This window comes from Papaver somniferum, chromosome 10 (assembly GCF_003573695.1).
Source record: "Papaver somniferum cultivar HN1 chromosome 10, ASM357369v1, whole genome shotgun sequence".
Classification (NCBI taxonomy): domain Eukaryota; kingdom Viridiplantae; phylum Streptophyta; class Magnoliopsida; order Ranunculales; family Papaveraceae; genus Papaver; species Papaver somniferum.
Genome location: NC_039367.1, coordinates 138429902 through 138444500, shown reverse-complemented (window position 1 = coordinate 138444500; position 14599 = coordinate 138429902). Strand labels below are relative to the sequence as shown.

Genomic DNA, 14599 nt, shown 5'->3' with positions numbered 1-14599 from the left:
ACATCAAACCCCAAATTAACCTCCCCTGTAAATATGAAATCTCGTCTTTTTATGAAATCTCGTATTTCGACACACTATATGCATGTCCTGAATGGTCCTGGCCAGACAGCTTCTCGGTGCAAACCCTGAAACCCTGACAGCCAATTAACTATTCATCTAATTTTAATTTTGGTGGAAAGTCGGAACTTAATCATGTACAGTACTTGTATCCATAAATGTTGCAATTATAAGATATAGTACATATCCCATTATGTGTTTTCCCACTCATCTCTCAGTCTCTCTTACACACCTAAAAAAACCCTATGGCAGAAATACATATCATATTCAGGTCGGTAAACTTACCCTTGTGGGTGCAACCCTGACAGCCAATTGACTCTCCATCTAAATTTGGTTGGAACTTTATTGTCTGTCCCTGTATATGGTAGCTCTAAATTTCCTACTTTCCAACATATGGTGAAGCATTTTCACATGTACCATACATGGTGCAACAATATTTAAATCCTTCAGATAGTTGTTACGTTCCATCATGTATTTTCTCATTGTCTCTTACTCTCTCTTACAGTGATTCAAAAATAACCTATGGATTTTGTGTATCATCAATCTTTTTCACCATTCACCCTGAGCGTATATCCAGTAATTTGTGGTGTCTTCCTTTGTTTTCTCACTCTTGGTTTGTACTTTAAACACACCAGCCAAGTCGTAGATTATTGGATTTTCTTGGGTACGATTCCATCTTTATTATGGAACTACTACAATCGGTTAATTAAACGGATGACGGAAGTTTTCAGTTCACTTGGCACTGGCAAAGGTTCGTTTTATATGGATAGACCCATGTATAAATTTCTGGTGACCTGTCACCCTCTGAAAACATAGAATACATATTCAAGACCAACTTTGAGACTTTCCCAAAAGAGAAAACTTTATGGAGGTTTTCGATATCGATATACTTGGTGGTGGGATCCTTATTGTGGATTTTGATACTTGGAGATTACAAAGAAAACTGGCTCATGCAGGGTTGATTTTAGGAGAATTTAAAACTCTAGTTGCTGAAACTAGCCTAAAGATGGTAGAAACACAGTTAATATCACTTTTAGCTCATGTAGCCGAAGAAGGGTTCAGGCGTTCAGCATTGATTTATAAGATGTTTTTATCGAGATTTGCTTTCCATATGAACATAAGTTTGATTTTCTGGAGGTGTGAGTGTGATAACTATCTTTCCATAGGTCTTCCTTCAAATGAGTTGTCGGAGGATGCAGCTGCTGCACAAGACGCCGTGTTATTCAGGGGTCTGGTGCTTCATCGTTCCTAATAAGTTCTTGCACCATATCGTTCCTAGTGCGTTTTAGCTAGTACTCCATCATGTCTTATCTAAAACTCACGAGGATTTAATGGGAAAAAAAAAGAAAAAGTAAATCTCAAAATGGCATTCCTTTGATACAGAAACCAAATATATTTCCTCAAACCATTGAGAAGAAAGCTCAGCTTTCATGGTTTTTCCTGCATACAATTATCCTTACAGATGTATTAATGAAACTAAACATAGTGGCATAACAACTTAGCTATTTTTCCCGCTAGATTTTGCTTTTTCACCTCAATCCATTACATATCTTCTTTTCCTATTCGTTCAAAAAAATAGCTCCTAATCCTCGCAACGATACCAGGTGTGTTTCTGTGAGGAACTCCAAACTGAAAAATCATACCGGATTTCACACGCACTTTGGAAGATGATGCTTGTGGATCGTAACGATATTGTAGCCTATAACCTCACCACTCCTATTAAAGGTGATTGGTTTGGCGTCGATACGAATAAACCCGTTACTCCAAGTCACATCCTCATTCTTTTTATAATTCTTCGACATCCATATGTCAGGACTTACACGATTTTCGTAAATTGCACATAAAAAATCGCCAAGTCTAACAACATAAGGCGGATTACCACCTTGTAGCAAACAAGGTGGTGAAGGAAGTGCGTGTAACTCTTCATCAGCCAAATCGAACGCAAAAATTGTTCCTTTCCGGTCCACCCAGTGAAGACACCACAAATTACAGGATATACGCTCAGGGTGAATGGTCAAAAAGATTGATGATACACAAAAATCCATAGGTTATTCTTGTACATAAAGTGTTATTCTTGAATTAGTGTAAGAGAGAGTGATAACAATGAGAAAATACACAATGGGACGTAACAACCATCTGAAGGATTAAAATATTGTTGCCCCATTAATGAAGCATGTAAAAATGCTTCACCATATGCTGGAAAGTAGGAGATTTAGAGCTACCATATACAGGGCCGGACAATAACGTTCCAACCAAATTCATAATATTTAGATGGAGAGTTGTTGGAAATTGGAGTGTTTTGTGTTGTTATCTGGACTTGCTTCTATGATATTCTGAATTTGAAATTTCAATTAGACGTTACTCACTTTCCCTGATTTTATCTTGTTTTTCATTCACTAACATTTTTTTTCTTTTTCATTTCTCTTACAAACTGAGTAGTACAAGTATCCATACGTATAGGCTTTTTAGCCGACCTTTGAACTGTCTAATCTTCTCTAGAATTTTCATTCAGATAAACTATTTTGACTGACACACTATACAGATTGTGAACATAACTCCAATACATAGGAAAATTTCTATCTTTCACTTTTATTTTTGCTATGACCTGGTGCCTATTTTTCTTATCATATATGAAGCAAAAACCATTATCAAAGTATAACGCATACCCATTTTCTACCATCTGCCCAACACTTAGTAAATTAGCTTTTAGATTGGGAACTAGAAAAACATCTTTGATTAGCCTCATACCTTTTCTAGTTTGAATAGCAACCGTACCTTTGCCTTTCGCCTCAACCAAGTCATCATTTCCCAGCCTGATTAGAGAATTAATAGATGTATCTATGTTGCGGAAAATGCTTTCATCTCCCGTCATATGATTGCTGCAACCGCTGTCTATGTACCACGCTTGTTTTTTCTCTTCTGTTGTTGTTTGGCAAGCATAGAACATGTGCTCCTCCTCCTTTTCAGCTTCATGAAAATTGGCTTGATTGTTTTTCTTAAAATGACAATCTCTTGCGAGATGCCCATGTCTCCGACAATTATAGCATTGTGGTTTGCTTTCATCGAACCAACAATCCTTTTCAAGATGATTAATCTTTCCACAAATCCTACATGGTGAATAATCCTTCCTCCATCTTGCTTCCCTGTAGTTTTCTTCTCCTTCTTTTGAAGTCTCACAACTATCTTCATTCTTTCCACTAAACTTTCCAGCCTTCAAATTTAGCTTGGACTGAAAAGCACTTTCAATTGGTGCTTCATGCCGCCTATTTAGTCTCTGTTCATAGGCTTCTAAAGAACCCATAAGCTCCGTCACCGAAAGAGTTGCGATATCTTTCGATTCTTCAATTGCAGTAACTATGGGATCATACTTATCAGTGAGACTTATGAGGATTTTTTCCACCAACTTCTTATCACCAATATTTTCTCCATAGCTTTTCATTTGATTGGCAATCTCCATTATTCTTGAGTAGTAATCTTTTGCAACTTCTGAATCTTTCATCTTAATGTTCTCTAAATCTCTTCTCAATGATTGCAATTTTACTGATCTTACCTTTTCATTTCCTTGAAACTCATTTTTCAACAAATCCCATGCCTCTTTTGCTTTTGTAGCGCCCATAATTCGAGGAAAAATTGTGTCATCTACTGCCATCTGAATTGTGTACAAGGCTTTGTGATCATTCAATTTCATGTTCTTCAGTTTTTTTTTGTTGTTCCGCATTCATTGTTGCAGTCTCAGCTATTGTCACACCGCTTTCGACGACATCCCATAATTCTTGAGACAAGAAGTATGTCTTCATTTTGACACTCCAGAAATCAAAATTCTCTCCAGAAAATACTGGTACAGCCATGGATTGATTAGAACCATTGCTTATCGACATCTTAGCAAGTGGAAGATAACGCCCGTTTCAATCGAACTAGCTCTGATACTACTGTTGGAAATTGGAGTGTTTTGTGTTGTTATCTGGACTTGCTTCTATGATATTCTGAATTTGAAATTTCAATTAGATGTTACTCACTCACTTTCCCTGATTTTATCTTGTTTTTCATTCACTAACATTTTTTTTCTTTTTCATTTCTCTTACAAACTGAGTAGTACAAGTACCCATACGTATAGGCTTTTTAGCCGACCTTTGAACTGTCTAATCTTCTCTAGAATTTTCATTCAGATAAACTATTTTGACTGACACACTATACAGATTCCAGAGAATTCTTTTCTCTGTCTTTCATTTCACACTTGTTCACATTACAGGACACACTTTAGCAAACTCTAGATTTTTCTTGTCTCAAACTTCATTCACACTAACCCGACAAACTAACTAAATTATTTTTCTAACTTCTTTACTGTTTTACAGTCTTGTTAACTTTTGGAAATGCATCAACTCCAACAAGAGTCAATTGGCTGTCAGGGTTGCACCCAGAATGGTAAGTGTACAACCACAGACCTGCCTATGATATACATTTCTGCCATAGATTTTTTTTTATTAATGTAAGAGAGAGTGAGAGATCAGTGGGAAAATCTATAATGTGGGTGTACTATATCTTATAATTGCACTAGTACTATTTATGGATACAACTACACGATTAAGTTCCAACTTTCCAACTAAATTTATCAGAAAATTAGATGAATAGTCAATTGGCTGTCAGGGTTCCTGGTTTGCACCCAGAAGCTGTCTGGCCAGGACCATACAGGACATGAATATAGTGTGTCGAAATACGAAATTTTATATTTACTGGGGAGGTTAATTTTGCGTTTCAAGGGTGTCTGTGTTTGGCGATGTAGCACAAGTTACACACAGTAAACTCAGGAATAATATGGCCACCATTAAGTTGGGTTTGCCCGTCTATCAAACCTTAGTTACGTTGGAAACTTCCTTATCTGTGTGTGTATCACAATTAAAGAAGAGAAGAGAAAGCCAACAAGCATTATCCTAGTTAATTAAAGAGTAAAATTGAGAAGAATGACGCATATAATAAAGAAGCCAAGGCCAACAAGCCAGATATTACTGCAATAATCTTATTCAGGTCTGTGCCTGTACACTTACTTACCTTTCTGGGTGCAACCCTGGTCCCTGACTGACAGCCATTGTTAGAAATTAACTCAACTGTCCGGCCCTTTTTAATATTGGTAGCTCTAACTCTCCTACTGTCGTACATATAGTTGAGCATTTTTACATATTTCATAAATGGTGCAACAATATTTAAGTCCTTCAGATAGTTGTTACATCCCATCGTGTATTTTCTCATTGTCCCCCACTCTCTCTTACACTATGGATTTTACGCATCTTCTTCAATCTCTTTCACCGAGAGTATATCCAGTAATTTGTGGTGTCTTCCTTTGTTTTCTCACTCTTGGTTTGTATTTCAAAATCACCAGCCAAGCCATAGATCACTGGATTTTCTTAGGCACAATTCCATCTTTGTTATGGAACTTCAATCGGTTAATTGAATGGATGACACAAATTTCCAGTTCGCTTGGCACCGGCAGAGGTTCATTTTATATGGATGGACCCATGTTCTCAGGTTATAGATTTCTAGTAACCTGTCACCCTGAAAACATAGAGTACATACTTAAAACCAACTTCGACAATTTCCCAAAAGGAGAAAACTTCAAGGAAGTTTTCGATATACTCGGTGTTGGTGTCTTTAATGTGGATTCCGACACTTGGAGACTACAACGAAAAGTAATTCATACAGCGTTGATATCAGGAGAATTTAAAGCTCTAGTTGCTAACACTAACCGTAAGGTGGTAGTAAGAACAGTTAATCCCAGTTTTATCTCATGTAGCCGAAGAAGGGTTCAGCATTGATTTACAAGATGTTTTTTCGAGATTTGCTTTCGATATTAATATGATATTGATTTGCGGGAGGAATGAAAACTATCTTTCAATAGGTTTCCCTTCAAATGAGTGGGCTGATGGTTCAGATGGTGCACATGAGGCCGTCTTCTTCAGGGGTGTAATGCCTCCATTTATTTGGAAATTACAGCGTCTGCTCGGAATTGGTAAAGAGAGAGCAATAATCAAATCTCAAAAAATAATAGATGAAAAGTACGGAAAAGCCATTGTTGAAAAGAGAGATGAGTTCCTTGCAGGAGGAGTTCTATCTGATAATTTCTTATCTTTTTACATAAAAACTCTAGCAGTAGCAGATGAGAGTAGTATCTTTTCTTCTTTGGCTAGGATAGACAATTTTCTTAGAGATGAAATGCTGAATGCTTTCTTGGCCGGACGGGATACAATGAAATCTGCTCTCACTTGGTTGTTCTGGTTAGTGTCGATAACACCTTCAGTCCAAGCAAAAATCTCGGAAGAGTTGAATTCTGTATTGTGTTCGCAGAAGAAGGGGAAAGAAACAACAAGTACTCATACATGGCCGTGCGTTTTCGATTCAGACGACTTGAAAGATTTAGTTTACTTGCATGCAGCTATATGTGAATCCTTAAGGTTATATCCACCACTTCCTGTCAACCGAAAATCGGTTGTCAAGAAAGATGTACTTCCCGGTGGGAGTGTGGTGACTCCTGGAATGGAGATACTGCTTTCATTCTACTCAGTAGGAAGAATGCCATGGATTTGGGGTGAAGATTGTTTAGAATTTAAGCCGCAGAGATGGATAGATGAAAATGGGAAGCTGATTGTGGTACCGACATCCAAATTCCCAGCGTTCGGCTCTGGAGCAAGAAGTTGTTTAGGTAGAGATACAGCTTTTACACAGATGAAGTCTGTTGTTGCAGCTGTGCTATTCAACTTCCATGTTAAGGTGGTGGAAGGTCATCATGTTTGCCCTACACAGACCCCCAACCTTTACATGAAACATGGATTGCAAGTGAATATTAAGAAAAGAACAGTTTAGATTAATTCCTAATTTGTTCTATCATTCCTAATTAGCTAGTTCTTGCACTGCATCGTGTCTAATTATTATTCTTTGTTTTGTATTGTTTTCCTAGTATAAATGTTGCTACCAACATGGGAGAAAATGTGCAAATAATATGCGACATCATTTAAAACTCATTTGACTATCGACTAAAATCAAAGTATTATATTTCCATTTTCGTATCCCGAAAATACTATATAGGGGCGTCTTAACAGCTAAGTTAAAACATGGGCTAGCTAATACTACCTTCGTCCCTAATTAGATGACCTAGCTAAAATTTACTAGAAAATTTAGAAATGATTCATCTCTTAAACTATACAACGGATTTTCGTAAACTTTGTATTATTACAAAGCATTTTAAAACACCTATCTAATGAATATAAATATGTCTATCAAATTTTACATATTTCTTATAATAATACTAATCTATTACTCCACTTATTTATGGTATAGGTCATCTAATTAGGGACGGAGGGAGTAAAAAACTCTGGGATTTCATAAAAATAAAAATACATGATAGTAGTTTCATATTTTTCTTTTCCGATGGTGAAATATACAATAATTAGTATATTATAAAAAAAATATGGAGGCCCTAGAAGACTGCCTATGTGGTCTAATGCTTAGGTACGACCCTGCTAATTTTTCACCCGGATAAAACGTGTCGGCCCAGCACACCCACAAAATCATGTGTTTAGCATGTTATGTGCCGTGCTGTGCCGGAGATTATGACGTGTCGTCTTGTGCCGTGCTTGAAGGCGTGATGTGCTGGGTTGTGCCAGAAAAATAAACGTGTTGTGCCGTGTTGTGCTAGGCACATTTATTGTATATGTGTTATTATGATAATAAGTCACCATAACGGTAGTAGAATGTCAATAATTGACAAGAATAAAGGTTTTTTTGTGAAATATACACAAAATATGATGTATTATGTCATATTTTGTAGTATTTTATAATATTATGACGTGCTTTCTTAACGTGCTGTGCTGTGCCGTACCACATATTAATCCGTGCCGCGTGCTGTGCTGGGCTACTGTGTCAATTAGTCAAACCCAGCACGTCCCATTTAATTAACGTGCTGTGCCGCCGTTCTGGGCTGTGCTCAAATTTTAACGAGCTGTGCTGGGCTATGCTCGTGCTGGCACATTCCAATTTACACCTGTAGAGAGTAGTGACAACAAAGTTTAGTGAAAACCTCGAATACCCTAACAGATGTGGTTCGTTGGTGGGTTCAAGTCACAATGATAATAACTTCTCCATATATTTTACTAGAAAGACATCTATAATGCAATAGACAATGTATCTCCAGCTAGAAGTGAATCAAGATGGTTACCCTTAATTTGGCTGGGAAATCGGAATCATGTTTTAATCAAAGCTCAAAAAATGTAGAGAACTATGGAAAATTCATTGTTCAAAAGAGAAAAAGGACTTGCTTGCGGGAGTTAAAAACCGACCATTTCTTATCTCTTTACATAAAAGCTGTAGCAGATAAGAGTAGTATCTTTTCTTTTTTGGCTAGGAATCCCAATTTTCTTAGAGATGAAATATGTAAATACGGAAAATTAATAGTCACACCCAATTCATTATTTCCTTGTTCTTGACTTATTTCACCATTAAATCCATAAAACAATTTCTAGACCTAATTTCTTTGGGTACTAAAATGATAATTTAAAGTGCTAAAAGTATAAAAGAGACACAGGATTTTACATGGTTCGATCCATAATGGGATCTACATCCATGGTTCTTCACTATGATTAATTGATTTACAAGGTGAGATTCCATTAATAAGTTTTTGGAGCTCTTCTAGATCTAGTTTTGGGAAGAAGATAAAGTTTGACCAAGTAAAAATCTGATCCCTTTCTCTCTCTTAGATATTTTCTTAAATACTAGAGAGTAGAAATGAATTTACGAAAATGTCCTTTACATATAAATTAAAGAAACTAAGCTAAGATACTATGAACCTAGTTCTAGAGATGCTAAGTTACTCCTTCCTCCATACGGCGCCACGCGTCGAGGGTGGTTTTTGGTATCCACATTTTGCCCTTTTTCCTTGAGTATTGCTTGAAGACCGATCCTTAAGGAAAAATCCTTTTTGGTGTAGTTCTTGGAGCGAGACGTGTGGTGCTTGAATGGATGACTTTGACCTTTGTTGATGAAGGAACGAGCGAAAGAATAATCCCTTGAAAAGTATATACTTGCCTCTTGTTCTTTTGCGAAGTTCCGAAGCCTTGTTTTGTGAAGTATACATTATTCCTTAAATTATACGAAGTATGAAGTATGCGAAGTATCCTTTTAAGAAGTATAAGAAGTACGAAGTATGAACTATGCGAAGTATCCTTACGAAGTATAAGAAATATGAAGTATAAGAAGTAAGAAGTATCCTTGCGAAGTATGAAGTATATACTTTCCTCTGCCCTTGTTGTAGTTGATTGCCTTACATCTTTGTGAAGTACGAAGTATCCATACAAAGTATGATAAGTATCTCTTATTAATTATCTTCAAGAAGTATTCGTGGCGATAAATATAGTCTTCAAGAGGTATGAATAATAAGAATTCCGGAGTATTCGAAGTAACCAATCTTGATCATTTTCCCTTGTCTTTTTGCGAAATATATACGCGAAGTAAGAAGAATCATTCCTTGAAGTACACGAAGTATGTAGTGTGCGAGATGAATATATATATAACGAATGGATGTGACGAAAATGCTTATGCAATGCTTATGTGATGAATGAACACGAATAATATGCTTACCTAAAGTTGGCAAAATGAAATGTGTAGAGTATGTGTGTGTTACTTAACTCATTAAATCTCGAAGGAGTTGATCTCGCTTCGTGTTGTTTTGATTCCTCCTCACACGGTCTTGGTTCTTCGCTCATCCATTGATCTTTGCTCGTTCATGGCCATTTGTATGCTCGTCGATCTTGCTTTTGCTCCAAGTTCGCTCTATGTATGTTTTCGTTCAACTTTAGCTCATGCATTGCGTCGCTTTATTTCCTCGGAGCTTATTCCTACATTGTTAGCATGTATAGCATAGCAATAGTATAATCATAGCAATATAGATATTTATTCAAATTATAGTAACATGCTAGATTGCCATTTTATTGTTTACTTCGTGCCAAAGTATTTCTGAAGTATATACGAAGTATGAAGCATGCGAAATATGAAGTATGAAGTATGCTAAGTAATAACTTGATCTCTTGTCCTTGTCTTCATGCGACGTATTATGGCTATGGCTATGCGGGGTCTTACTTCGCCTCCTAATTAAGGTTCTTATAGCGCCCCACCCTATCATTAAGTGTCTTCCTTCGACGAAGTCTCAGGCGCTCATTATTCTTGTGAATAACAATCCATCAACCTCGCCTTAACATTCTTTACTGAGGTCTTACTTTGCGACAATACCATATCCCTAATTATTCCCATGAATAAAAGCCCCGCAGTGTTGCCGACTATTAGGTCACCATCTCCCTAATCTGGATGTTGACGTCCCTTCCCACTGTAATGCCCCTTCAAGGAAGCTACCTCTGACATGCATGCCTAGCTCTTCCCATCCGGTTATTTTGACATTCAGCTTTTTTCGTGACTTCTTATCCCTTTTGCCGATATGTCTCTTGGTTACGAAGTCACACCCTAGGTGGGGTTCTTTGGGACCGAGTGTTTCCGCAGCCAAGACTTGCCAGATTGACATGGCCGATAACGCTCCAGACGTCCGAGGCACCCGCAACTCAACCGAATACGTCGGCGCCTTGGTCATACTCCACACCCCTTACCGAAGGCCATCACCAAAAGGGGGACCCTCGGCAGATATGACTTACCTCTAGCTATCTGTCCAGGAGTTGTTCACCACGCGCATTTTAGACTAGGGTGCACGTCGTGGATTCCCAGCCTTCCTAGCGAAGGTTTTGCCTCCTACTCTGAGGTTTTTCCTTTGCTCTTTTCTTCTTTTTGAGGAGTATTTCTTATAGAGACAATATATCATGCCATATTTCATGTATGAAAAGTTTATAGTTTTAATGGTACTTAGATCGTTGTGACGGAGGGTTGATGTTGGCATGCGAGATGAAATCATTGTTATTGATTTGTATGGAAGAGCTTGGTCATCACTGATGTTATTGACTTGTTGTTGTATGTGAGCTTTGGCGAGATGAACTTGTTGCTGCGAACTAATAGGTGTCTTGGCGAGCTGGACTTTGGATAGCTGGGCTTGGGCGAGAAGTAATCTTCGCAGAAATTCGTCTTCTTTTGCTTTCCTGCTCACGGGTCGTTGGTTAAGCTGGGCTGACCCGCTGGTTTAGCTGCATCATCTTCGCCGGAACTGTGTATGTGGTTGACGAAGTATTCTTACTCGTGGTTGTCCTTTTATTTTCTCGTGGTTCCTCTTAAGTTCGACGAAGTGCTATGAGAGACCCAATTCATTCTTTGCAAATCTTCACTTGTCTTCACTGGTGCTTGTTGGTTAGTTAGCTGACGGGCTTTCACCGGGCTTCGTCATTGGTTCACTGTCCTTCTGACTGCCCCAAGTTGGTTGTTCTATCTTTGCAAGTTGGTATTTCTCCGAAGTTGAATTGGATGGTGGTTGGAGATACGAATACTAAGTTATGCCTTTGCTCTGGGGTTTCTTCGTGAACTCCTTCTACCTTGACGAGCGTCTTCCAGGATCTCAGGTGCTTTGATGTTTCACGAAGTCTTCTTCAAAGTCATCTCAGCTATACTGTTGCTCGCAGTAGTATGCATTCCGGTAGTGCCTCCTCGAATCTTTATGATGGTCTTGCTTGCTGCGATATCTGTACGTGCTCCTGTGAGTTTCACTTATCGGTTGATAACTTCCCAGCTAAGTTAAAATCAAATCACGATCGTTTATGATTATGATACAGTCCATTGCTATTGTACTCAGGGGTATGAATACTCTTTTGAATGAATCCCTTTAATCAAGCTCGTATAAGGATCCTACTGATTGATACTACTTCATGTAACTATATTTAAAGTCAAAGCTGAAAAGAAAAGAATACTCCCTTTTCTGAATTGGTTCATCTGTGCTAAAGTGATTGTACGGAACTACTGACAATCTCCAAGTCTTGTCTGGTTCGTCGTCTGCTTTGCTTTGACAAAGTATCTTGGCTTGTCTTCTGTCTGCTTACTACATGCAGTTGTCTCGAGATAGTTGGGTGACTGGGGTTTTTGCTCGTAGGTCTGTCCGTCCCGAAGTGATTGTTGACGGAGTAAAGATTGTTGACCCTTAGTTTTGCTTCTTGAGTTGGTTTAGCTTCGTGGAGTAAACATCTTCGCTGGCCGTGACTATGCCCTTGATCTCTGCTGGTCGCGAAGTAAGCCTTGCCTATGTCCCTCACTTCGTGGTTGCACTTCGCTTGATATTTCTTTTTCGTGATCTAATTTCTTCCTCATGTTTAGACGAAGTGGTATTTCGCCTTCCTCTTTTGCTCGCTGGTTTTGCTCAAGTTGTTGGGAGTCTTCACCGGTGTTTGCTAACGAAGTAGCTGTTACTACTGTGTCTTCGCAGGTGGATGGTTGGTGACGAAGAAAACTTCGCGAAGTTCTCCTTCCCTTTCACGAAGTGCTTGTGGCTCACAAAAGTTATTACTTCAAGTGTATTGGTGTACATGAGCAAATCAGGATACAATTCTAACTATTATAATTTAAGAGATGAGAGTTGAGGATATTCCCTTTTAATGCGTTGTCTGTGGTATTTGGAACTAATTGACTCGATGAGGAACTGAGATTTTGATGACGATCCGAATTCGAATCGTGATTGACGAAGTACTGCCCTTCTCTTTGCTCGTGGTAATCTTCGCTGGTGGTTGGCGAAGTATTCTCACCTCGTCGTATGTCATTTCGTTGCAAAATGATTCCTATCATAGTATTCGTGGAGTATCTTTCTTCGTTGATTCTTCTGGCGGGATGAGATATTGACGAGGTTCACTTGCTCACTGCATCTTTTTCTTTGCTGAGAATTACGAGTTGTTCTGCTTCGTTGATTTGGTCTGCTTCGTTGATTAATCGCCATTCAGCTACTGTAACTTCGCAGAATTAATTATCCCTTCGTTCATCGTCAATAATTTGCGCTGGAGAAGATGTTTTCGTTCATTGCTGCAAACAACAGATCAAGTCAGTGAACACTCTGTATAGATTTGAGATAGCTGTTATCATACATAGAATTAAATTTATCATTGTAAATTCGGGTGAGATTGAATCTAAGTAATCGAAGATAAAATTAGGGAGATGAGGGAGAGGTTTGCTCTTTTAGAGCTAGTGGTTAATGCAGCCTCATCTATTTCTTCGTCAAAGTTGGTGACGAAGTAGTCGTTACTAGTGTATCTTCTTCCTTCGCATAAGCCGGTGACGAAGTAATAAGTATACATCCCAAATTGCACGAAGTATTTCGTCCTAAATTTCTCTCAAACTGACGGCTTAGTCTTGTTTGTTGACAAAACAAATCTCACGAGGAATCTCGTTCTTCTTACTGCCACCGATGCTTCCCTGTTTGACTTCACTTCGCCTGCACTCTCTATCATCCCTGTCTCTTCTGCCTCTGCAATGTTATTTTCCTTCGCAAGGATGGTTGACGACTTGAGCAGTCACGAAGTAATAAGTATTCATCTCCGCCCAAGTTGTTGACGAGCCTAGCTTTCTCGTAGAGTTTGCCAAACGGATTTGCCCCTTAGCTGAAATAATTGATTTGCCGAAGTTATGCGTATATCTGTTCACCGCTGATGAGGCTACTTGAAGAGTAATCACACGTACTCTCCTTCACTGGAACTTCCCACGAGTTAAGCTTCCTCTATGTCCCTTCTGCCCTGATTGAACTTTGCTGGAACTGTTGACGAAGTGAGTTCGCTGCTGAATGGCTGGTCCTTTTGCTTCACTCGTTGCTTAATGCTTCGCTAGATTATGGTGATCTTAGAACAATGATAGGAATTTTGACTTCGCTTGAATAGTTGATGAAATAACTTCGTCATTGCCTTCGACTTCACTACTGTGTACTTTTCATGAGAAGATGGAACTACCGTTGTACTTGGCTGCAATCATCCAAGTTAATTCGATTAGGCATACATATAACTTCACACATGGAAAATCCCCAAATCAAATATAGATTTTTGATACTCTGTATTTTTGAAATCACTCATATGGGTTTCTAAAACGGAGATTGATTATATCAAAGCTTCTTTGAAAACTCATTTTGAATCGTGTTTTGAAGATGAAATCAATTTTTGATGAAGAACAATTAAGGATTCTAGATCTGAGTTTTTGACAACAAAATTGAAGAGATAGAGAGATTAGGCGAGGAGATTGTCTTGATTGATCGATCGTTGACGAAGATTTTCTCTGCTGCTGTTTCTTTAAACAACGAGATTTCTCTGCTGCTTCAACTAACTTCGCTGGAATTTCACCACAACACTTTGATCTTTGGGATTAAACGAAGAAGAAAATAAAGTACCAAGAGAATAACGATAAACGATAACCAATCACACAAGACAAGGATTTACGTGGAAAACCCCAAACTGAGTAAAAACCACCGACAAGAACACGATTTATTCAATTAACCGTAAAGATGATTACAAAGAGAACTCCCTTCTCAAACAGCTCTCACCCTTTACCGAAACCAAGAAGCGCACAAAGAGACCGAAAACCATAGCTTTCACCCTTTAGAAGAACTCTT

General features: G+C 38.4%; 1 protein-coding gene across 1 annotated transcript; it reads left to right on the top strand.

Moving 5' to 3' along the window:
* The first annotated feature begins 5904 nt into the window (after window positions 1–5904).
* On the top strand, window positions 5905–6909 carry LOC113316300 (alkane hydroxylase MAH1-like). Its single transcript, XM_026564511.1, has one exon. The coding sequence runs from the start codon at window positions 5905–5907 to the stop codon at window positions 6907–6909; it is 1005 nt and encodes a 334-aa protein (XP_026420296.1).
* The last annotated feature ends 7690 nt before the right edge of the window (window positions 6910–14599 follow it).